The 27213-nt window shown below is 33.9% G+C and overlaps 1 protein-coding gene across 1 annotated transcript in view; it reads left to right on the top strand.

Annotated features, from left to right (window-relative positions):
* Nucleotides 1–27213, top strand: part of SLC2A13 (solute carrier family 2 member 13) — a 141902-nt gene that overhangs the window by 19199 nt on the left and 95490 nt on the right. Inside the window, exons 2-3 of the mRNA XM_052000189.1 lie at nucleotides 5730–5889; nucleotides 16007–16215. Of these exons, the coding sequence (XP_051856149.1) occupies nucleotides 5730–5889; nucleotides 16007–16215 (369 nt within the window). The remainder of the gene's footprint in view (nucleotides 1–5729; nucleotides 5890–16006; nucleotides 16216–27213) is intronic.

Genomic DNA, 27213 nt, shown 5'->3' with positions numbered 1-27213 from the left:
TCTCTAAAATAATCCTTTGGAAGTTTCATTCATAAAGGCTGAAGTTAATTTACCCCTAAGATAATTTAGGCAGTATCCTAATTTTTATTATATTGGCTTGACATAATGAGTAATTATTATTTAGTGTTGTATCTTTAAAGAGTGTTAGTTATATAGTTGGATTCATGTAATTTCTGGCTCTGATTGAGTAGATAGACTCAAAATAATAGATGGTACTTTTTCATGGATTATCTCTTTCTATCTCTTTTTGGTTTTCTACAGAAATACTGATAATTCAGATAGATTTATAGACTTCAATTTTGCTACTTTTACTAATTGCTTCAGTTGTTTTTCATTGACTCCTCAAGGTTTTTAATATACATTCTACTCAAAAAGCAATAATTTTGTTTCCTTTTTTTCTGTGCTTATTCTCTAGATTTTTTTCTGTCTTATTGCTAGAGATAGCATTTCTAGCATTGTAATTGTGGCAATAATCAGCATTTTTGCTTATTTTATTGGAAAATACTTTAATATTTCTCTATTTCATGTAAAGTTTGCTCATTATTTTAGATAAATATTATTTGCTATATTAAGAAAAGGTCCAGGGCTGGGTATGTGATATTCTAGAGGATAAAAGAATCATCTGTCCAGAAAAACTGAGCATAATCCTTCGGGGGGAAAACAGATATTCAATGAAATAGATAATTTTCCAGCATTCTTTTTTTTTTTTCCCCGCTTTTATTTTATTTATTTATTTTTAAATAACTTTTTATTGACAGAACCCATGCCTGGGTAATTTTTTACAACATTATCCCTTGCACTCACTTCTGTTCTGATTTTTCCCCTTCCTCTCTCCACCCCTTCCCTTAGATGGTAAACAGTCCTATACATATTGAATATGCCACAGTATATCCTAGATACAATATATGTGTGCAGAACAGAACAGTTCTCTTATTGCACAGGGAGAATTGAATTCAGAAGGTATAAATAACCCGGGAAGAAAAACAAAAATGCAAGCAGTTTACATTCATTTCCCAGTGTTCTTTCTTTGGGTGTAGCTGCTTCTGTCCATCATTGATCAATTGAAGCTGAGTTAGATCTTCTCTTTGTCAAAGAAATCCACTTCCATCAGAATACATCCTCATACAGTATCATACAGTGTTGAAGTATATAATGATCTCCTAGTTCTGTTCATTTCACTTAGCTTCATGTAAGTCTCGCTAGTCCTCTCTGTATTCATCCTGCTGGTCATTTCTTACAGAACAATAATATTCCATAACATCCATATACCACAATTTACCCCACCATTCTCCAATTGATGGGCATCCATTCATTTTCCAGTTTCTAGCCATTGCAAACAAGGCTGCCACAAATATTCGTGCACATACAGGTTCCTTCCCCTTCTTTAGTATCTCTTTGGGGTATAAGCCCAGTAGTAGCACTGCTGGATCAAAGGGTATGCACAATTTGATAACTTTTTGGGCATAATTCCAGATTACTCTCCAGAATGGTTGGATTCATTCACAACTCCACCAACAATGCATCAGTGTCCCAGTTTTCCCACATCCCCTCCAACATTCATCATTATTTTTTCCTGTCATCTTAACCAATCTGACAGGTGTGTAGTGGTATCTCAGAGTTGTCTTAATTTGCATTTCTCTGATCAATGATTTGGAACACTCTTTCATATGAGTGGAAATAGTTTCAATTTCATCATTTGAAAATTGTCTGTTCATATCCTTTGACCATTTATCAATTGGAGAATGGCTTCAAGCATTCTTGATGAAAAGACCAGAACTCAGTAGAAAAATTGACTTCCAAATATAAGATTCAAGAGATACATAAGAAGGTAAATAGGAAAAGAAAATAATAAAGGACTTAGAGTTCAACTATTTACATTCCTACATGGGAAGATGATACTTGTAACTCAACATTCTCTCTTTTTTTTTTTTAATAACTTTTTATTGACAGAACCCATGCCAGTGTAATTTTTTTTTACAGCATTATCCCTTGTTCTCACTTCTGTTCTTACTTTTCCCTTCCCTCCCTCCACCCCCTCCCCTAGATGGCAAGCAGTCCTTTACATGTTAGATATGTTGCAGTATATCCTAGATACAATATATGTTTGCAGAACTGAACAGTTCTTTTATTGCACAGGGAGAATTGGATTCAGAGGGTAAAAATAACCTGGGAAGAAAAACAAAAATGCAAATAGTAACTCAACATTCTCATTAGTAGAGCAGTTAGGAGGAATATATATAGATAGAGGGCACAACTATGAGTTGAATATGAAGAATTGGTATCTAAAAAAAATAAAATTAAGGGATAAGACAAGATTGCATGGAAAAAGGGAATGGGAGAGGTAGAATGGGGTCAATGGAGGGGAAAAGGGGGAAGTAGAAAGGAATGAGTGAACTTTACACAATATGTAGCTTTGTTTATTGCATAACTTTTTTCTTTAAAATTTGTTTCTTTTATTTTTATAATTTCTTCTTAATCATTTAGTTGAGCATTTTCATTTTTTCTAGTTCTTTTTAGTAACTTTTTTGCATTTAGTTGAATTTTTTTATTTTTTGTTAAAGAATCCATTTAAAGATAAACATTTTCCTCTGAACACTACTTTCACCTCCTCTCCCAAGTTCTGGTATGTTGTCTTACTATTTTCATTTTCTTGGATACATTTTTCTATTGTTTCTATATTTTGTTCCTGGACCTGCTAGTTCTTTAGAACTAAATTATTTGGACTTCAATTAACTTCTAATTTTTTTCTTCAAAGATTTTTCATTTAACATATTTTCATTGTATTGCTGAGAATAATTATATTGTGCATAGCTCATCAAATTTCAATATTGCTGTTACTTTGTACACAGTACATTTCACTTTGCATCAGGTCATGGAATTGTTTTCAGGTTCTTCTGAGAGCATCCTGTTCATCACTTCTTATTGCACAATAGTATACCATCATAATCATATATCACAATTTATTCAGCTATTCCCCAATTGATGTATATCCCCATAATTTCCAATTCTTTGGCACCAGAAAAAAAAGCTGCTATAAATATTTTTGTCTATATAGGTCCTTTTCATTTTTGTTTTTTAATCTCTTTGAGATACAGAGCTAATTGTAGTATTGCCAGGTCAAAGGGTATAATGTATTGTTTTATAACTCTTTGGGCATAATTCCAAATTTCTCTAAAGAATGGTTTAATCATTTACAACTTTGTCAACACTGTATTAATTTCTCATTTTCTTCACATCCCCTTTAACATTTGTTATTTTCTGTTTTTACTTACCTATGGTTCCAAGATATGTGGACAATTTTCATTAAAAATTTTTTAAAGAAATAAAAAAAGAAATGTCATACAGCAAGTTAGTGATGAAACAACATCTAAATTCTTAGTCTAGACTTTTCTTTGCCCCATCATACAAATTGCATCCAGATGCTAATTGCTTTAATTTTCTTATTGTTGTTCAGACACTTTAATCATATCTGACTCTTGGTCACCTCATTTAGAGTTTTCAAAGATACTAGAACAGTTTGTCATTTCCTGCTCCAGCTCATTTTACAAAGGAGGAAATCGAGGCAAACAGTTTGGCTAGGTGATTTGTCCAGGTTCACAAGTGAGGTCAGATTTGACCTTAAGTCTTTCTCCTAGACACAATATTCTACTGTACCACCTGGCTATCCATTTCTTTAATTAGCTTGCTCTAAAATATATGTGTGTATATGTATTTACATTTTTACACACATTTTAAAACATTACGAGTAACTTGAAGCATAATTTTTTAAATATGGTATCCTAGTTTTTTTTATTATCATTTTCATATAATTTGGCAATTCTTAGATTGTATTTTGTGTACTTGTTTTTTCAGATAATTTGCTTTTGATATTATATTACTTAATTTTTTTCTGTTTTCAAATGTTTTAATTAAAATAATTTTTTTTTGCCTCTTTGAGTCTTTTACTGAAAGTCCCATTTTAACTTTCAGGAAATTCAATTCTAGGACACGATTCCTTATTGTCTTTTCCAAAGTTTCAGTTCTTGCCTTTCTTTAATCCCTAGCCATTTCAGTTTTTACCTCTTGGTTCATTTCTTCCTGTACTCTTATAATCCTTATAGCCAGAGTATTTTTCTCTCTGAGGATCTACTTGGACTCTTGTTGGGAGTATTGTCTCCCACGTGATCTTTTTTCATTCCAAGATATTTCTTCGTTATATTTGTTGTTTTCTTTCATTTGCACATATCAGGAGTCTCCGCATCTGGCTTGTAAGGGGTAGGGTGGTTCCTGCTCCTTATTCCAACTATGTTTATTATAATAAATCCAGAGTGTGGTGGCTAAGACTATGTATGTCTCACCCCAAAGAATTATTTAATCACCTCATATTATGGTTTAGGTCCAGATTATCTGGTTACTGGTTATTGCAAAGCTTTTTGAATACAGCTCTGGAACTTTTCTTCTGCTGTAGCCAGAAGTCCCCTGCTCCTAACATCTTTTCTTTCTGCTGCTCTAGAGATACTTTGCATCCTCCTCCCCTCCCCATTTTTAGTTTCTTCCTAAGGTCTTTTTCTAGTCTTGGCCTCCTCTTGAAATTCCTGTTCAGTTTCTCTGGGGCTTCTTAGCATTGAATCTTCCATCTATCCCTAATTGTCTATTTTGTGGTTTCCACAGTATTCTATGTTTCATTTATGTTGCTATGGTCTGGGTAGAGGTGTCTATAGTTGGTTCTTTTTATTTACATTTGAAAATTAAGATAAACTGAGAAACAACAGTCTGAGCATGATCAATTTATTAGAACCAACAAATTGGTTGATTTCTCTCAATAGCCAAAGACTACAAAATAGGGCTTACTAGCCTTCATATTCTTTTGGGAAGTACATGAAAACAAAGAACAAAGTTATTGTTTGAGACTCCCTGAAGAATTAAAGATAATGGATTCCACTCCCTGGGTGTCTACCTGAATCCCTCAAGGATAACAGATTTCCTTGAGGCAATAATAGAACAGTGATTAGCAGAAGAATTGAGTTTCTAAACTTTACTTATAGACAAAGAAATGCAGCTTGAGCAATCATACAAAGTGGGTCAGTAATACAGAATAAAATTATAGGATAGATTCAAATTAATATACAGAATCAATTTAATTTCTTCATTGGCATATGTATGAGGGATTTGGGCTCTTCTTGGTCCTTACAGATTGCTATCTCATCTCATTTGCCCTTTTAAAATATTCTTTAATTAAGAGCATGAAGTATAGCGGTACAGGAGGGGTTACTATTTCTTTTAAAAAGGCAACAGTGAAGAAAAGTCAGCCTGTGCTTTTGTGGTCTTTAGTTTCTCTTCCAAAGCTTCAAAACCTTGGTAACATGTTTAACTTCTGTTTGGTATTGCTATTCATGCCCAAGTTATTAATAAGGTATATGTTTCTTACTTCAGGTCATACAGCTAGTAAATGTCTTAGGCTGGATTTGAACTTAGATATTTCTCACTACAAGGTGTGTACTCTATTCACTGAATTAATCTAGTTGCCCAGTTCTACCTATCTGCTCATAAAAATAAAATATAAATGAAAATATAGTGGAAAATGGGTAGAATCAATCTCATATTATATTATACATATTACATTTAACTGGAGGCCAAGAACTGATGTGTGTAAATTTATACAAACATATGTAGTTATCTAATTTTAACATTTGGGACAAAAGATAAGATATAATGAATGTTATGCTTATTTTTCATCGCTTCTTTTGTAGGTATTGCTTCCATGACAGTACCAGTGTACATTGCAGAAGTTTCTCCACCCAATTTAAGAGGCAGATTAGTAACTGTTAACACACTATTCATCACAGGAGGGCAATTCTTTGCAAGTGTTGTTGATGGAGCTTTCAGTTATCTCCCAAAAGATGGATGGAGGTATGTACACTATTCTTATATTTAATATTCAAATATGTAAATTATCAAGTTTAAGAACATTTAGGAGAAGATGCTACAATGGTTAAAAAATATATAAGTAACTTAAGATTGTTTATTATTAGTTATTTCATAATTTATGTGATAGTACCTGATTGCAAAAAGTGGAGAAGTGATTTAATAATAAAGAGATTATTAATGGTATGGTATTCATTTTTTAAACAGCTTTTTAATGACAGCTAACTCTATGTGGCTTTTTAGAATATAATTTTTAATAAAATAAGTGTGGTAATACTTGCTTTTGGATAATATCAACATGCTTTTGATGAATTATAAATAAATAAATTTTGTTTCCTTTTTGGATTTAGTCAGGTTAATTTTAACCCAAAGAACTTTGACTTTCAAATAACTATGTAATGCCCCAATGAAAAATATTGATCACATTTGTGTTTAGTATATAGTTTGCTGATCTTTTGGCTATCCAAACTTAGATTAGACAAAAGGTAAAGTTGTAAAGCTTTGTATTCAAGTGAGTTTTTTAATTAAAATTATTTTTTATAAAAGTAAATATATATGGACAATTAAAATTAATTAAAATTCAAAAATATGGAATTAAGGTTGACTATATATTCTTAAAGCTTTTTGGCTTTCCTTATGGCAATTATGCCTTTGTATTTTTCTGCCTTTGTTCAATGTCTATCAGTCAATCAATAAACATTTATTAAGCATTTGCTATTTGCTAAGCACTGTGCCAGGCCCTTGGGATACAAACATAACAATTAAAATGATTGAACAACAACAACAAATCACTTGAATATGGCAAACTTCCTGCACTAGAATGCTTTCCCTAATCACATAGTTGGTAGTTATCTTTACTTCTTCAGAATCTATGTAACTCACATTTATAAATTATTTTGATGGTCACAAAGCACTTTCCTCAATATATCTCTGTATGGTAAATAGTGTAAATATCTCTGTTTTATAAATGATGAAACTGAATCTCAGTCACATAGCTGTGTGTAAATAAATGTAATTGTCAGAGTCATTCCTTCTTATTCTAAATTTCTATCCGTAAGTGATTTTATATTATTAGCACAAAGATATTAATAATAAAAGTGTCAAAATAACTAAAATTTCTGCTTATACTATAGTTTTATGAATGTTTTCCTACAATATAATGTATGTTAGGGACCTTTTTTCTATTTTGAAACATTGGTAAAATGGGTTTTGGCAATGCCAGTAATTGGATTAAAACTCTAATTGGAGAGAATATAATTATTCCTAAGGGCTAAATACTTTATGCCAAAATGGCAGAAAACCCAAACAAAAAGCAATCTGTCCAATTGCTTTGCACTGACTCTTGCAAAACTTTGACCTTTACAATAAATTGAATAGTGATCTAGAAATCTATTGTAAAACTATCAATCTCTTCCAATCTGGAGCACAAAAAGTTTGCCAGAAGCCCATAGGAAATAGGAAAAAGGGCCACTGAAAGTAGTGATGCTTTATGTGTAACGTTAAGTCTCTATATCTGGAATAAGTAAGAGTGGAAGATTGAAATAATGCATGAAGATGGATGAAAAAGAAGGATGAAGACCTTGAGAGCCAGAAACAATCATATTTCTGAGCAGTGTGGTATTGTGGTGCTCTAACCATTACAGCTGAGGCCCAGGGGCTCTGGAGGCCTGCACATCATGTCCAGATTTCCAAAGATGGCTCTTAAGATTCAATACTTTGCTGTAATGAGTTCAAATGTTGGAGTCCTTGTTCTTCTCAAAACACAGCCGGTTTAGCTTAGAGCCCTCCGAATGTCTCCAAATCCAAAGGTTCTGTCCGTTAGCCTCTGCCTCTGCTTTCTTCAGCCTCCAACCAGCACAGAGATGGAATGAATCTCTTGTCTCCTTCACTTGGGGCTCGGCTAGCTTTCTGGTGAGTCTTTCAGACCAGCTTGGTCTCAGTGGGGGGCGTGCAGGAGCCCAGCCACCAGCTACAGTGGTGTGAGATGAAGATGAATCTGGTTGTCCACTGAACTCTCCACTCGTAGCTTTATCCTCTGAAAACTCTTCGTCTGCCACCAGCCAGCCAAGTGGAATATATTCTGCCTTGCCTTGGAGAGAGGGCTTCTGGCATAATTCCGTTGAAATCTGTCAAAGTGCTCTCTGTCTGCACCAGAGTCGCTCCTCTCCAATCCAGCAGAACTCTCCTCTGCGACCAGCCAGCCAAGTGGAAAATGTATTCTGGAATAGCTCTCTCTCCTCATTGGCCTTATATGTGAATCTTCTGAGAGAATGGGATTATGGGTTTTCTCCCATAGTGCTCTCTGGCCCAAAGAGCTTTAAGGGAGGTGTGAGCACAAAGGTGTAAACACAAGCATCGTACTAATTAGTTCTACTTAGTACCTTGTTTCAGGTTCTGGCCAAAATCTTCTTGTAAGATTAGATCAACTCTAATTAGTTAGCAGTTTGTAAGGATTCCAACACTTTGCTGTACCAGGGGTAGGATTGTTGCATTACCCATACCTGGATAAAGATCAGGAGGGCAGTAACACACCTTTTTTTAGATCTTGGAAGAACTGAAAACTTGAAGGTCCCTAAAATTATCTCTGAAAACAGATTCACAGAAACCCTGAATCTTGGGATTGTGCTCCTACCACTCTGGAAGCAGAGCTTTACTTTAGCATCAAGTTAAAAGTCAAGAAATAGGCTGCAAAATGAGCCAACAGCAGAAAAATATCCTGAGTATAGAAAGTTACTATGGTGACAGAAAAAATCAAAACACAAACTAGGAAAAAGACAACAAAGTGAAAACTCCTATATTTGAAGTCTTAAAGAAATTATGAATTGGCTTCAAAATGTGAAAGTACTCAAAAGGGATTTTTAAAATCAAGTAAGATAGGTGGAGGAAAAAATTGGGAAGAGAAATGAGAGTGATACAAGAAAATAATGGGAAAAAGTTAATATCTTGGTAAAAGAAGTGCAAAAATACTGACAAAAACAACATTTAAAAAAGAATAGACTAGATAGTACAAAAGGCACAGGAATCCAATGAACAGAAGAATAACTTGAAAATCAGAATTGGCCAAATGGAAGAGATGCAAAAATCAATTGAAGAAAATTCCTAATAAAGCAGAATTAGCTGGTCAAGGATGAAATCTGGAGATTTCTTTGTGTCTGTGTCCAAGACTCTCAGTTCCCAGTCCTCTCAATCCTTAAATACCTCAGTACAATTACATCATTACAGCAATTGAGCATGTGCCAACTGTAGAACATTACATCCCCATATCACACTAAGTATATGTCAACTAGAGTGATTATGTCCTTACAGCACATTAAATATATATTTAACTAAAGAACCATTATTCCATCAATCACACCGAGTAGGTGCTTAACTATAAGCACCCTGCTGTCCTTGATTCAAGTACACCTTTCCTAAGTTCTGGTCCTCTACACACATCCACAATTTCCCATTTTTTGTGCCCAGAAAAGAGCTGCTTTAAATATTTTTCTCCACATAGGTCCATTTCCTTTTTGTTTTTTTATCCCCTTTTACATACAGACTTAGGTATGGTATTGCTAGATCAAAGAGTATGTAAGGTTCTATAGATCTTTGGTTCTACCTTCTCCACAGAATGGTTGAATTAGCTTACAATTCCACTAACAATGTATTAATGTCCCATTGTTCCCAACCTCTTCCAACATTGATTATTTTTCTTTTATATTCTATTGTCCAGAGGTATGAGTTAGTGTCTCAAAATTGTTTTAATTTACATCTCTCCAATCAATAGTGATTTAAAGCAGTTTTTATGTCTCTATGTAGCTTTGTTTAAACTGAAACTGTTCATATCTTTTGATTGTTTATTAGGGAATGGCTCTTATTTTTATAAATTTGACTTCAGGTCTCATTTGAGAAATGAAGTCTTTGTTAGAAAAAACTTGCTTTAATTTTTTTCACATTTATGATTGTTTAATGTGTTTCACTCTTAATTCACTCATATTTATTCTGTTCTCCCTATTCTTTCATCCTGTCCCTCCTCAAAAACTGTTTTGCTTCTGTCTGCTACCCTCCTCAATTTGCCCTCTCTTCTATCACCCCACCTCATCCCTTCCTACTTTCCTGTAGAGTAATTTAAATTTTTACACCTAATTGAGTATGCATATTATACCCTCTTTGAGCCAATTCTGATGGGACTAAAATTCACTGACTCCTCTTCACCTTCCTCATCTTCTCCATTGTAAAAGCTTTTTCTTGTCTCTTTGATGTTAGATGATTTATTTTTTCTACCTCTCCCTTTCCCTTTCTCTCAGTGCATTCCTCTTTCTTACCTCTTGATTTTTATTTTTTTAGATATATCTTCATATTCAAGTCATACTTGTGTCCTTTTTTATACTTAGACACTCTTAATTGCCCTAATAAAGAGAAAATTTTTGTGAGTTACAAGTATCATCTTCCTATGTAGCAATGTAAACAGTTTAATCTTAGGTCCCTTATAATTTCCCTTTCCCTTGAATCTTGTATTTGAAAGTCAGATTTTCTATTCAGTTGTGGTCTTTTCTGCTTGAAAGTTCTGTATTTCATGGAATATCCATTTTTTTCTGCTGAAATATTATGATTAATTTTTCTGGATAGGTAATCCCTAATTGTAATCCTAGTTCCTTTGCCTGTAGAATGTCATATTACAAGACCACAAATCCTTTAATGCAGAAACTGCTAAATCTTGTGTTATCCTTACTGTGACTTTACAATACTTGAATTATTTCATTCTGGCTGCTTACAATGTTTTCTCCTTGATCTAGGAAGTCTAAAATTTGGCTATATTATTTCCATGAGTTTTCATTTTGGAATCTCTTTCAGAAGGTGATCAGTAGATTATTTCAATTTATATTTTACCTTCAGGTTTAGCAGGGAATTTTCCTTGGTAATTTTTGAAAGATGATGGCTAAGCTCTTTTTTATGATGATAGTTTTTAGATAATCCAATTAATTTTTAAATTATCTCTCCTATATCTTTTTTCTGTTCTAGTTGTTTTTCCAGTGAAATATTTCACAGTTTTCTATTTTTTCATTCTTTTGGTTTTATTGTTTCTTGATTTCTCATAAAGTCAATAGCTTACATTGGCTCAGTTCTAACTTTTAAGGGATTACTTTCCTCAGCAAGCTTTTATACCTCCTTTTCCATTTGTCCAGTTCTACTTTTAAGGGAGTTTTTTTTTCTTCAGTGAATTTTTGTTCTTCTTTTTCTATTTGAGCATTTCTGCTTTTCAAGACAATTTTCTATTTGCACATGTTCAACCTATATCAGATTCCTTGCTGTTTTGGAGAGAGGGAAAAGGGAGAGGGAGAAATATTTGGAACACAAGATTTTGATAAGGTAAAGCTTGAAAACTATCTTTGCATGTATTTGAAAAAATAAAATATTGTTAAAATAAAGAATAAAAAATTTTTCAGTAAAAAAGACATTATTCTGTTCATTGGATTTATGTACCTCTTTTACCATTTGGCCTATTGTATTTTTAAGGTGTAATTTTCTTTAATATTTGTATGTGTGTATGCGTGTGTTTGTGTGTGTGTGTGTGTGTGTGTGTGTTGATTCTTTTTCATAATTTCCTTGCATCACTTTCTCATCTGAATTTTTCCTTTATCCCTCTTACTTGATTTTCAAAATTGTTTTTTTTCCCTCAATAGTATTTTATTTTTCCAAATACACGTCAAGATAGTTTTCAACATTCTTTGTGGTAAAATTCTGTGTTCCAGTTTTTTTCCCTACCTCTTTATCCTCCCCCTTATTCAAGACAGTAAGAAATCTGATATAGGTTAAATATGTATTATCCTTTTAAATACATTTTTTATTTTTCATGTTGTGTAGGATAAATCAGACCAAATAGAAAAAAAAATGAGAAAGAAAAAACCAAACAAACAAAAAATAAAAATACTGTGATTCAATCCACATTCAGTCTCTGTAGGTCTTTCTCTGGATGTGTTTGGTACTTTCCATCCCAAGTCTACTGAAATTGCCTTGAATCATTATATTGTTGAAAAGAGCCAAGTCCATCACAGTTGATCATCAAATAATTTCGTTGTTACCATGTACACTGTTCTCCTGGTTCTGTTCACTTCACTCAGCTTCAGTTCATGTACATCTTTCAAGACTTTTCTGAAATCAGCCTGCTCATCATTTCTTCTAGAACAATAATATTTCATTACCTTTATACATCATAACTTATTCAGCCATTCTCTGATAGGCATCAACTCAATTTCCAAATGTTTGCCCCCATGAAAAGAGCTGCTACAAACAATTCAAAATTGTTTTTGATCCCTTCCATGATCTGACACTAATCCATATTTTCCTTGGAAGCTTTGGATGTTTGGGCTTTGACTTTGTTGTCTTTGTTTGAGTGTATGTTATGATTTCCCTTGTCACCTTAAGTAACTCTCTATGATCAGAATTTTTTTTTATTGTTGGCTAATTTTGCCAGTCTATTTTTTGTCTTTTAAACTTTTTGTTAAAATAGGGCTCTGCTTCCAATATGGAAGATTCATTGTCCCAAGCTTCAGGAGTTTTGTGCAGCCATTTCCTGAGATACTTCTAAAGACTTAGAAGTTTTCAGTTCTTTCAAGATGGTATGATTTAAGGAGAGCTGGGTTTACTGCTCTCCTGTTTTGTGGTCTGGTCTGTGAGGGACCACAAGTACTTTTCTTTGCCCTGGAATTGTGAGGAGGATCCCTGTTGGAATCTTTATAAATTGTTAAGTCATTAGAATTGATAGAGACAATAATTACCTAATTTAGCATGGTTCAGTATCATTGATCTAATCTTACAAGGAGATGTTTTGGGCCAGACCTGAAACAAGGTACTAAGCAGAACTAATTGATACACTGCTTGTGTTCACACCTTTACTCATTGGAGTTCATACATTTGGGAGATTTCAGAGTTTAGTATGAGATATCCGAATTCATACCTCCCTTGAAGCTCTTAGGGCCAGAGAGCACTATGGGAGAAAACCCACAATCCCTCTCTCTCGAAGGAGCATAAATAGAGCTTCAGTGAGCCCAGTCAAGAGAGTTCAGCTGAATTAGATTGGAGAGGAGCACGCTGTGACAGACGCAGAGCATTCTGGAAGATTGAGAATCAGAAACTCTCTCTTCGAGGCAAGAGAGATTCATTCCATTTTCCACTTGGCTGGCTGGAGGCTGAAGAACAAACCTTTGGATTTGGAGACATTCGGAGGGAGCTCTTGGAACCAAGCAGAGAGATAGGCCTCTAAGCTAAGTGGGCTATATTGGAGACAATAAAAGAGCTGAACTTTTATCAGCTGGCTGCATTTGGGGTAATTATTGATCTGAACTGATACTAAGGCTGCCTCCAGAAAACCTCCCCAAGAAACCTGCTCTTACACCCAGAGAGAACCATCTATATATTATATATTCAAGAAGAAAAACACCACAGATCCCCACTTCACTGTAGTACAAATTCTAGTGTGTTAGTGCTCTTCCTCATTCTGGGGACTGCCCCCTAGGACTGTGACCCAGATAAAAATATGGGCAAAGCAACAGAGCCCTGCCCCAGTTCCAGCAAAGATACACTTGTTTTTTTGTTTTTTTTTAATAACTTTTTATTGACAGAATCCATGCCAGGGTAATTTTTTACAACATTATCCCTTGCACTCACTTCTGTTCCGATTTTTCTCCTCCCTCCCTCCACCCCCTCCCCCAGATGGCAAGCAGTCCTTTACATGTTGAATAGGTTACAGTATATCCTAGATACAATATATGTTTGCAGAACCGAACAGTTCTCTTGTTGAACAGGGAGAATTGGATTCAGAAGTTATAAATAACCCGGGAAGAAAAACAAAATTGCAAGCAGTTTATATTCATTTCCCAGTGTTCTTTCTTTGGGTGTAGCTGCTTCTGTCCATCTTTGATCAATTGAAACTGAATTAGCTCTCTTTATCAAAGAGATCCACTTCCATCAGAATATATCTTCAAACAGTATCGTTGTTGAGGTATATAATGATCTCCTGGTTCTGCTCATTTCACTCAGCATCAGTTCATGTAAGTCTCGCCAGTCCTCTCTGTATTCATCCTGCTGGTCATTCCTTACAGAACAATAATATTCCATAACATTCATATACCACAATTTACTCAACCACTCTCCAGTTGATGGGCATCCATTCATTTTCCAGCTTCTAGCCACTACAAACAGGGCTGCCACAAACATTTTGGCACACACAGGTCCCTTTCCCTTTTTTAGTATCTCTTTGGGATATAAGCCCGGTAGAAACACTGCTGGATCAAAGGGTATGCACAGTTTGATAACTTTTTGAGCATAGTTCCAAACTGCTCTCCAGAATGGCTGGATGTGTTCACAATTCCACCAACAATGTATCAGTGTCCCTGTTTTCCCACATCCCCTCCAACATTCCACATTATCTTTCCCTGTCACTCTAGCCAATCTGACAGGTGTGTAGTGGTACCTCAGAGTTGTCGCAAAGATACACTTGTAATCTCTTTTGATCGATTGTTCAACCCCTTATCATTTGTTGACTGAGAGTTCTGGAAGCAATCACTGCTGATGATTCAGTGGCTTCCAAGGCTTGCTCCTAGTTTGCTGATCTGTCCCATGCTGCAGACTTCTCCACTCTCACCCAAGAGTGATAGATCTTTCCTGCCAATCTTTTAAGTTAATTTTGACTAGAAAATTATTTTATCTCATCTTTTTATGAGTTCTGTCACACCAGAAATTGTTTTATGGCATTACTTAAAGGTCTTCTTGTGGCATTACTTAAAGGAGAGGTTCTGGGAAGAGTTCAGGAAAGTCCCTGTCTTTTCTTTGCCATCTTGACTCTGCCCCTCTTTTTTCTTTGTTTTTTCACTGAGGTTAAACAGTGGCTAGAGTACAGGCAGACTGAATTAAAGTTTTATCTCAGAGACTTTTTGGCTAGTTGGGCAGTTAATTAACCTTTTGCATCAATTCCCTCATCTATAAAATAGGGATGATAATAGTGCATACATTACTAGGTTGTTATGAGGATCAAATGAGATAATATTTGTAAAGTACTCCTCATAGTGTCTAGCACATAGTAGGCACTATATAAATATTAGCTATTATTATGATTAACTTTTAAAAATGAAATTGGGTAATTTATCTATTTTTAAAATGATTCCTAATTTTAGTAATTGAGTGGGGGAGGGATTTCTGTTTCAACTGTTTTAGTCTCTATTTGACTTTCAATATTTTATTTTGGTGATTAATTGGATCTTTAAAATTTGTTTTTTCATTTCTTTAGTCTACATTCCAAATTCACTGATCTATTCTTTCTCTTTTTTACATGTTTAATATTTTTCCTTTTCTGTCTCTGTGTATGATGTTTTATGATTTGATATTTGACCAATTTTTGTAAAGGATATATAGATATAGATAAGAGAACCTACCGATAGATACAGTGTGTTTTTGTGTATCAACATATATATATTCAGTATGCATGATTCAAAGTATGAAGTGATCCTAGCTTGTCCTCATCATCAGTGTCCAAAGACACTGTCTTTGTCTATTTCTCTGTGTTGATCTGGATTAGAATAAATTACTTACTATGATTTGTTTTCTTGAATTTCCTTTCCTGATTTGAATTTGAAATGATACTTTCTTTCCTAGATTTTTGCACAGTAGTTGTAGGAGAGAGGTCTTCCTCTGCCATCTTGACTGATTATTTTCAGAATAAATATTATTGGTTTTAAAAACATATTTCTATACTTTTAACTCTTTGTGACTTTATCTAATTGGTACAGATCATATCACTATGTCTTTCTAATTATGAGCATTTCTGAAATGAGGTTGGTACTCAAATGGAAGACAAAGTTTATAACTGTACTTAATGTTCATTTATCTGTTATCATCTGCCAATGTTTGTGATGTATAATTGTAGTCTTGAAGAATCCAGTCATCTCCAATATAGAAAATGATATCATAAATCTATATTAGAGAGAGGGTTAGATACCCATTATGGACAAAAAATAAAATCTGACTATTTTAGGTTCATCTAAACTTAATTTTAATGTAACCAACATAATTATTTTATGCTTTATTACTAATAACATTAGATTCACAGAATTCTATTTTTTGGTAGGTATATGCTGGGCCTTTCAGCTATTCCAGCAATAATACAATTCCTTGGATTTCTCTTTCTGCCGGAAAGCCCAAGATGGCTCATTCAGAAAGGACAGACTCAAAAAGCTCGGAGAGTTTTGTCACAGATACGAGGCAACCAGACAATTGATGAGGAATATGATAGTATCAAAAATAACATTGAAGAGGAGGAAAAAGAAGTTGGTTCAGGTATGTTGATTTTACAATTGCACATTTTGCATAAAAAGTGATTTCATTCTGTTCTTTTAGTAATGTGATATCTCTAAAGTACATGTAGGTAGCCTTCCACCAAGATATAAGATAATAGGATTATAGAGCTAGAGCTACAAAAGACCTTGATGATGATGTTCAATCACTTTTCAGTAATGGCTGGCTTTTTATGACCACATTTGGGACATTTTCTTGGCAAGATACAGGAGTAGTTTATAATTTCTTTTTGAAGCTCATTTTACAGATGAGGAAACCAAGGCAAAAAGAATTAAATGACTTGACCAGGGTCACACAGATAGTAAATGTCTGATGCCAGATTTTAACTGAAAAAATGTTTTTGAATCTCCAGGCTCATTATGCTATTCAATGTGTCATTTAGCTGCCCTAAAGGAAATCTTTGAGGTCATATACAATAACCATCTCATTTTATAGATAAGGAGATTGAAACCTAGATGGTACTAATTATTTGCCCCAGATCTAGCCTCCTTTCAGCTAAATATATAGCCAAGTCAAAACACATTATTGATTTGAATAATAATTCATTTATTGATCCCTTCAATGTTTGTGAAGTGTTTTGCATATATACTATTTCATACTGTAATTGTAATTAAAAATTAAATGGCTATTTTATATATAACAGCTTACACAGTAACATTTATATGCCCTACTTTGTGCACTAGCTATTATTTTACCTTTCAATTTCATTTTTCATTTAATTTATAAAAAATAGGAAAAATAGTTTCTAAAATAGATAGAAAATCACTTCTGTGAGAGATGTTTTAATGAAAGATAATTGAAGTTTGGTCACTTTTTATCCTCATAAAATATGTGAAATTTGAAATATTGCCTCAACTGAATTGTAAAAGTTAAATTGTAGTTCAAAATGTGTACAATTCAAAATAGCATAGAACATGAAACATCTAACCAATGAAAACATTTTTGTGACTTTCCTGTTTCCTCCATTCTCTTCTACTTTTATCTTTAGCTTACTGAAGAGTTCAGAAAAGAGGGAAAAATATGTTAACTGTTCAGTTCCAGTGCTAATTTGGCCATATCTACAATGTTTATCAAGTAACTTAAGAATGAATATTACTATTCTCTTATCTAAACAAGAAGATAATTCAAGTTAAGAGCATTTCCAGTAACAGTAATTTCCAGTATGCCAAAGACTTTAAGAAAAAGTTTTAAAATCTTTATGAACAGAAATTGGCAAACTAAAAGAAAACTATGAAAAAAGATACTATAGAGAATCATATGTAGACATCGGTGATAAATGAAGAGGCTCTTAAAAAAAAAGAATGAACCAAATGAAGTAGAGAGGGATGAGGATAGAGGATGAGGATAATGAATAATAGCATATTCTATTGGTGTTTGAAGCTAATAATGTGAGCTTAAGCATAGCTCATTGTTAGCTTTAGTATAAAAACTTTATAGTGATGCATGGGTTCTATTTGTTAAATACTTGTATTTTCCAGTGTAAATAAGAGACTTTGAGATTTAACCTTAAAGACAAAAAACACTTCAAACTACTGACTAGAATGTTAATCAGCATAAATGTTGAGGTACTATATTTTTAAAAAATCACTCACAGCTTCTTGTAATATTCTTGTAATTTTTTAAAAAGAAAAGGATTTCCCTTTACCATGGAATTCTACTTCTCCCAAAAGACATTTTGATTATAAGTCTATATAAGTCAAATCAAATCAAGAAACATTTATTAACCATTTTACTATGCACCAGAGCTAAGGACTAGGAATATAAATACATGGAGGGGAAAAAAATAGCCCTTACTCTCAAGGAACTTACATTATAATTTGGGGAAGATTATATAAAAGGAAGATGAAAAATGAGAGTGAGATAAGGGAGTAGGTTGGAGGGTGGAAAGATTAAGAGGAAGAAATAAAAAGTGAGAGATAAGATTATATCCAAAAGAAGACTGAAGACTTGGTTGGCCTGTATGCTCTCCTTAAAATGGGCATTATGCGAGGAATCAACCAATTAGATGGAGGCCACTTGGTGATTCATATTTCCAATGTATAAAGTACAAGAATGAAGTGAACTAGGATGCAAAGCTTTCTGGAACATTGTAGGGTAAGTGTAGGAGGATCAAAAATGGAATCTAGAGAATGCTTCTAAAAAGATACTAGTGTACAAGAGGGTTTCTCCTTGGTCTACTTCTCAATCCAATTTAAATGGTGGTAAGAGACAGGCAACAAAAGAGAACTATTATTCTGGACTGGATTCACAACAGTCCCCTGATAGGTTTGATATTGGAACAAAATAAGATGCTTGCAGGTCACCTACTAGTTAATAAAAGTAGACTACCTTACACTTAACAAAAGCATATGTCTCCATCCATGTCCCAGGACATAATTCAGTCAAATATGTGGTTGTACTTTGACACATTTGTCGCATGCCAGCTCCTGAGCAACCTCAGATACTTGCTATATGACCCTTATTTCCTCACTTGTAAAATGGGATAATAATAATAATAATACTTATATTATTGTGTTCTTGTGAGGATCAAATGAAATAACTGTAAAGCACTCACAATAGTAACCAGCTCATAATAAATACTATATAAGTGTTTATTATTATTATTATTATCATTATTATGTTCATATGGGATCTTTAAATGTATCTTGTAGGAGACACGAATAGAAATAATCTAAGGATTGGTCAGCTTCTGAGAAGAAGAAAGCTTAGGGCAGCTCCTGCTAGAGCCGTAAATAGATCTTAGGAGAGTCCTAAGGTTTTGTCCTGAAGACAATCAGATTTCAAGTCCTTATTACTTAATGTAAAAACTGCTAGATCTTGTATTATACTGACTGTGACTTCATGATAATTGAATTGTTTCTTTTTGACTACTTGTAATTTTTTCTTGTCCTGAGAACTCTGAAATTTTTCTTTAGGGTTTTGGGGATTTTTCCTTTCGGGATCTCTTTCAGGACATGATTAATGGATTTTTTCAATTTTTATTTTACCCCTTGGTTCCAGGAGAACAGAGCAGTCTGAATAATTTCTTGAAAGCTGATGTCTTAAGCTCTGTATTTGTTCATGGCTTTCATGTAGTCTAATAATTTTTATTTCTCCTCAGTTTATTTTCTAGGTTAGTTCTTTTTCCAAAAAGATATTTCACATTTTCTTTTTTTCATTCTTTTGATTTTTTTTATTATGTTTTGATGTGTCCTTGATGTGTCTTGCTGAAAACCATTAGTTTCTACTTGCCCAAATCTAATTTTTAAGGAATTTTGTTCTTCAATGAGGTTTTTATGCACCTTTGTATTTTGCTAATTCCACTTTTTAATAAATTCTTCTCTGTTGTAGAATTTTATGAATCTTTTCTCACTAAATTAATCCTGCTTTTTAAAGGAGTTCTTTTTATTTATTTGTTTTTTGCTTCTTTTATCATTTAATCTATTTGGGTTTCTTAGGTATCATTTTCTGTAATATTTTACCAAATGGTTAACTTTTTCATAATTTTTTTGCATTATTCTCAATTTATTTTTCAGTTTTTCCTCTATCTTATTTGATTGTTAAAATGCTTTTTGAACCCTCTAGGAATTTTTTTTTGAACCTGAGACCACTTCAATATTTCTCCAAGACTTTGTGTATGGCTCCTTTGATTTCATTGTCTTCTGATTTTGTGTTTTGATCTTTTCTGTTACTTTAGTAACTTTCTCTGGTCAGATTCTTTTTCTATTGTTTTCCCTTTTTTGTTTCTTTAACCTGTTTCTTGACTTTTAACTTAATAGTAAAGTTGGGCTCTGCTCTTGGCGTTTCAGGGGCAATGTCCCAACCTTCAGATTTTTTCATGCTGCTGTATTTAAAGCCAGTTTTGTGGGTGAGAGAGTCTACAAAATTTTAGTTCTTTTTAAGTGGTATGATCTAATGAAAGAGTGGTCACTTCTCTCTTGGCCTGTGCTCCTACTTTGAATTATGACCAAACTCCCTGTTAGTTTTCCTCTTAGCTCTGGGTCTGTAACCTGGACCTATACTGATCAGTGCAACAGAGTCCTGCACATGGCATCAGCAAAGGTTTCCTATAGTGTCTTTTTGATCAGTTATTTAATCCTCTTACCATCTTTTAGCATGGGAAGCCATTCCCACCCAATTCAGTCCCTTCTGTGGCCTGCTGTTGACTTGCCAAGCACAGCCTGTGCTCCATTCTCACTCAGTGAGACAACCTTTTCTGCTGACATTCTAAATTATCTTCGACTGGAAAGTTGCTTTATCTTGTCTTTTGTTGGTTCTTTATCTTCAGAATTTTTTTTTGAGGAATTATTTTAAAGTTGTAGATCTCAACTAATAATTATTACACCAAAGATGTACTTACAAAAGTAAACTTCAGAAAAACTATCAATTCAAGTTAAACAATAAACAGAAACTTGGATTTAGGTGAGGGAGGGCTGTGCGAGGTCACCTGCCTCACTTTCCCCTCCAGAGGCATTTGGGTTCATGGCCAGATATAGATCAGGACAACTGGAGATAGTCCTGATTGAAATAGGAGTGTGCCAGTTTGTTTTACCGTACTAAAGTTCTTGATATACCAGGAAATAGGCAAAAATGTCTGAGTTCTTCTGATAAGAGAATAAGCTCTTAAGGAGAACTAATGTTTCTAGGGAGTTAAACAAGAAATCAGACAGTTGGTTTCCTCTATATATCTACAGTTTGCAAAGTCTTTCTCATTGGAGTTTTTCTGTTTGTTTGTTTTTTGAGAGGCAATTGGGGTTAAATGGCTTACCCAGGTTCACACCAAAATTGAACTCAGGTCCTCCTGACTCCAGGGCTGGTGCTTTATTCACTGTGCCATCTAGTAGCCCCCTGGAGTTTTTAATGAATCATACACATCTCTCTCCAATTGACACTCCAAGTCCACCCCTTATACATGTACCAAACAACAAGAGGCATTTAGTGTTTTTTTTTCCATCGGCCTTGTGAAACAGTATGAAAACTTCAGTGACAGCCCAGTTATAGCCCATGAGATCATATTCATGAGAGAGTAGGCATGAGACAGATAAATGTACACACACATACATAACAAATACATACAAGTGACCAGAGTTTCTTTGCTTAAATTAACACAATGAAATTATCAATCAAAGGACATGATGTTTACCTCTTTGATTGGGTGATAAGGGAACAAGTATAACTTGATAAGCAAATTAACTAACTATACCGTTGGAAGCTTGAAATTGCAGTAATAGTAAATGTAACAATATCATTATATTAAAATATGTTTATAATATAATGCTATAACATATATTATGTACATAGTTTATAAATGTATATGTGTACTTAAATACAGTGTAAATTTTTTGTTCACTTTTTTAGTGTAATATTTGAATTCCTCAAAATGACTACATCCCTCTTGTCATTTCTAGTCAGTGTTAAGAAAGGTGAAACTTAAAAAAAATCATTCCATGTTATAATAAACAAAATGATTGCTGTCTTCAAGAGTATGAAGAACTTTCATGTGGAAGAAGGATTAGACATTCTATTTAGCCTCAGATGGAAGAACCAGCAGTAATGTGTTGAAGCAACAAAGTGGCAAATTTTCTAAAAATTAGAGCTATCCAAAACTAGAATGGGCTGCTTTAAGATGTCATACTTTCTTCTTCTTTTTTTTTCTGTTTTTTTCCTTCTCCTTTTTCTTGTTCTCCTCCTCCTTCTCCTGCCCCTATTTTTCCTCCTTCTCCTTCTCCTTTTTTTTTTTTAGGTTCCTCCTCTTTTGACACCTTTAAGCAAAGACTGTTGTAGTACATTTGTTGTAGAGCAGTATAGTTCAAATTGGATGGTTACTGAGGTTCCTTCCAATTCTAAAGTTCTGTGATTTTGTGCTGAAACCATTTAAATTCTTCAATGTCATGTTATTTTTAGTAAGGTTATTTTATACTTGTGCAAAAAAAATCTTGATAAATATGATTTCAATATGTTAGATTCATAAGTATTTTTTATTTTGTTTATTTAATTTTTTCCTGTTTATATGTGCATATTACCTTTTTAAAAATACACATTTCTTTATGAATCACATTGGGAGATGAAAATCAGAACAAAAGGGAAAAATCATGAGAGAGAAAAAAAGAAGTGAACATAGCAGGTATTGATTTACATTCAATCTCCATAGTTCTTTTTCTGGATGCAGATGATATTTTGTGTCCAGAGTTTATTGGGATTGCCTTGGATCACTGAAGCATTGAGAAGAACCAAGTCTTTCATAGTTGATCACCACACATTCTTGCTATTACTCTGTACAATGTATTCCTGGTTCTGCTTGCATCTCTCAGTTTCAGTTTATATCAATCTTTGCAGGCTTTTCTAAAATCAGCTTGTTCATCATTTTTTACAGAACAATAATATTTCATTACCTTCATATACTATTCCCTTATTCAGCCATTCCCCAAGTGATGGACGTCTACTCATTTTGCAATTCTTTGCTACCACAAAAAGAACTGCTACAAACATTTTTGCACATGTGGGTGCTTTCCCCTTCTTTATGATTTCCTTGAGATACAGGCCCAGTAGTGACACTGGTAGATCAAAGGGTATGCAGTTTTACAGTCCTTTGGACATAGTTCCAAATTGTTCTCCAAAATAGTTGTATCATTTCACAACTCCACCAACAATGTCCCAGCTTTCCCACATCCCTGTCAACATTTATCATTCTCTTTTTCTGTCATCTTAGCCAATCTGAGGACTATGAGGTGGTATCAGAGATACTTCTTTATTAGAAAAGAATGGAAACATTAAAAATAATTCTTAAAAGTAATGAGTCACCATTAAAGACAAATACATGCTGGAGTACTAATTTTAAAATGGATTATCATATTGATCAAATTAACTCCAAATAGCTCTTAATTTACTGACTATGATTATGGATATTGTAAAATGATAGATTGAAATTTTTTATATTGACAACAATCTGCCTTTTCTCTCACTTTCCCTCCTCATTACCCCAATTGAGAAGCAAAACAAAGTAAAATTCCTGTTAAAAATAAGGTTTGGAAAACAATTTCCCACATGGCTATGTTCATAAAAAAAGAAAAATCTCCATCTGTATTTTGAGTTTATCTCATTATCAGGTAGTATGTTTTATCATGAGTCTTCTTGCTCATTGTAATGATTAGTTTTTTTAGAGTTTTTCGGAATTGTTTATCTTTATAATATTGTAACTGTGTAAATTATTCTTGCTACATTTATTTCACTCATTAATTCATACTAATCTTTCTAGTTCTCTAAACTATTCCCTTATAATACTTTACAGCACAATACTATTATTATATCACATTTATTATATATCATAATTTGTTCAGATACTTCCTCAAATGGTGGGTATTACCTCATTTTCCAGTTCTTTACCTGAGCAAAAATAAAAAAAGCAACTATATATATTTTTGGTATATATTTAGTTTGTTTTGCTTAGGAATGATTAATATTTTAATTCTTGCTTTAAACCACTTTCTCTAGTCTAGCATCTTCTCCCCTTTCCCTGTTGAGTGTATATATTTCTATAACTTGTTCTGCTTGTGTACTTTCTATCATGGTTATATTGATTCAGGATTTGCTAATTGATTATACTCATTGTCCCTGTTAAGTCTAAAAATATGATTCTTTCTATCATCTATGAACTCGACTAGACATTCTTTTCCATATTGCACTTCCATCCAATAGCATCCCTTAATTTTATTATATGGTAGTAAAGATGGATTCTCCACATAGATTCTATTCCAGTTGTATGTCTTGCTTCACCTGTGGGACCTGTGGGATGTCTAATGAACAGTCTCCACTAGGATTAAGATGTCCTTTGATGGTTTCTTTTGTCATTGAAGACATAATTAATTCTAGCTCTCTTGTAGACCCTATGGTTGGTCCTGGACAGAAATAATTTTGGTGAAAGATTCTAAACCAAGAGTGGTGAATTCATTTACTTACTTCTGTTTTGTTTATTTCTTTCTATAACTCTGAGGGCCCATTTAAATTCCTTTAAAGGTCTTATGATCTTTTATTGTGGATACTGATAAGTCCTGTACAATTCTAATTGTAGCTCAGTGTATCTGAATTGTTTTTGTTTGTTTGTTTGTTTGCTTGTTTCTTGTAAAATTTTGTCTTTTATGAGGGTTTTGAAATTTGGCAATGATATTCCTCTGTGTTTTCCACAAAGAATCTTTTCCAGATGCTGATAGTTGGATTTTTTTTTCCTACTTTCCCCTCTATCACTCCAGGATCATTTCTTGCATTATTGTGTCAAAGATCTTTTTTTGGTCACAACTTTCAGGCAGTCCAATTATTCTTACATATTTTTCTTTTTCATCTGTTCTGCAGATCTGTAATTTTTCTTACAAAATAGTTCACTTTCTGTTCTATTATTTCATTCTTTATAATCTGTTTTATTATTTCTTGGTCTTTCATAGCTTTGCCATCTTCAATTCTAATTTTCAATGAGTTATTTTCATCTTTGAGATTCTGTATCTCCTTTTCTAATTGGTTAACTTTTTTTCATAATCTTCTTTTGCATGGATTTTAAAAAAGTTTTTCTTCAATGTCTCTCATTTGATTTTTAAATTATTTTTAAAGTTCTTCTATAAATTCTCTCTGGGCAGGGAATCATTTCACATTATTCTTTGGGGTAGAAATTCTTTTTACTTCAGTATCTGCCTCTGAAGATCAACCCTTGTCTTCCCTGTTCCCATAGTAAGTTACTATGATTGGATTCCTTCTTCTTTGCTGGTTCATTTTTTTTTAAAATAAGACATATTAAGCACCTTTAATAGTGGGGTGGGGGCTGATGCCTCTAGCTTCACTTGAGCTCTCTCATCTGATCTGGAACCCCAAATCAAGAGCTCTCCACTCTTGCAAGTGCCCACAGCTTACAGTGTCCTTGCCTCACTGCTTCTGTATTCATCAGGTGCTAGTTCCTTCTGGCTGCCCTGTCTCTGCAGCACAGGTGGGCCTGGCATTCCTGATTTCCTGATCAACCAAGGTTCACTAAACCAAACTTAGTTGACCTCTGGGAGCTCTATTTGGTGTTTTTGCAGAGCTGTCCTGAGGTGTTTGCACTTCACATGGGTTAATCCCTGGCTCAAAGTTTTTCTTCAGATTTTCTTGGGTTGTAACAGAAGAACTTCTGTTTTGCCCTATGACTTCTTGATTTTTCATCAATATATATTTGCCCTGAGGCATAAATTTGTTCTATTTGTTGGGAAATCTGAAGAGTTTGAAGTTTACCAACCTATTCCACCATCTTCCCAGAATCCTCCACCAAATTCCTTTAAAGGTAAAACAATTTTGAATAATAAGGTAAAAAAAAAAATGGAGTATTTTTGGTAAGAGTTGATTCAGCTCTTCAGCATTTCATTTAATGGTTCAGATTCAGGTTCAGGACTGGAATTAAATGAAATGAGATACTCCTAGATCATGCAACAGTTAACAATTGGAAGTTTATTTAGGTATAGCATGAATAGACTTCTAAAAGAATATAGAATCTATGTCTTCTGAATGCCTGAATTAGCATTCAGAACTAATTTCTTTTTTTTAAATTAAAGCTTTTTATTTTCAAAACATATGCATGGAAATTTTTTCAACAATGACTCTTGCAAAACTTTGTATTCCAATCTCCTCCCCTTTTCCCCACCCCCTCCTCTAGATGGCAAATAATCCAATATATGTTAAACATTGTAAAAAAATTATGTTGAACCCAATATAAGCATATGTATCTATACAATTATCATGCTGCACAAGAAAAATCAGATCAAAAAGGAAAAAAATGAGAGAAAATAAAATGTGAGCAAACAACAACAAAAAGTGTGAAAATGCTAGATTGTGATTCACACTCAGTTCCCACAGTCCTCTCTCTGGGTGTAGATGGTTCTCTTAATCACAAGAGCATTGAAACTGGCCTGAACTATCTCATTGTTGAAAAGAGCTAAGTCCATCAGAATTGATCTTTGTATAATCTTATTAATGCCATGTACAATGATCTCCTGGTTCTGCTCATTTCACTTAGCATCAGTTCATGTAAGTCTCTCTCCAGGCTTTTCTGAAAGCATCCTGCTGATCGTTTCTTATGGAACAATAATATTCCATAACATTCATATACCATAACTTATTCAGTCATTCTCTGACTGATGGGCATCCACCCAGTTTCCAGTTCTTTGTCATTACAAAAGGGCTGCCACAAACATTGCACATGTGGGTCCCTTTCCCTCCTTTAAGATCTCTTGGGGTATAAGCCCAGTAGAAACACTGCTGGGTCAAAGGGTATGCACAGTTTGATAGCTCCAAATCGCTCTCCAGAATGATTGGGTCAATTCACAACTCCACCAGCAATATATCAGTGTCCCAGTTTTCCTACACCCCCTCCAACATTCGTCATTATCTTTTCCTGTCATATTAGCCAATCTGAGAGGTGTGTAGTGATATCTCAGAATTGTCAGATCTAATTTCTGAGAGATTGCTATATCTCTCTCAGAATTTTAGTAGTATGCTTTAGGTGTTTGGGGTATTGTTCCACCAATACTTATGATCATGCTCCTGTCCCCCTCATCTTTAAAAATGCTCACTTGTTCTTCCATCTTTGTAATCATACCATTTTTCTCCAATGGGCCAATCATGGCCAATTCCATGAAAAGGTTATCTACAGTAGGTTCTTGCACTGCCCCCCCCACTTCTTAACTCTTTACAATCCAGCTTCCAAACTTCATCATTCTACTGAAACTGCACTCTGCAAGGTTACCAGTGATTTCTAAATTGTCAAATCTAGTGACCTTTTCTTAAACCTCATCTTCCTCAGTCTCTCCCCATTCTTCAATATTGTTGATCACCCTCTCTTCTTTGACACTCTCCTTTCTAGGTTCTTGAGGTGGGGGAGTGGGGTATCGCCAGTTGTCTTGACTTTTGTCTTGCCATTGGACTCCAGCGTGACTGTGGAGAAGAGAGTGAGGCTGATGACTTTGTGCAGTTCTCCCTCACTTAAATTCA

The sequence above is a fragment of the Antechinus flavipes genome, chromosome 5 (genome assembly GCF_016432865.1).
Source record: "Antechinus flavipes isolate AdamAnt ecotype Samford, QLD, Australia chromosome 5, AdamAnt_v2, whole genome shotgun sequence".
NCBI lineage: Eukaryota > Metazoa > Chordata > Mammalia > Dasyuromorphia > Dasyuridae > Antechinus > Antechinus flavipes.
This window is presented reverse-complemented; position numbering and strand designations above follow the sequence as displayed.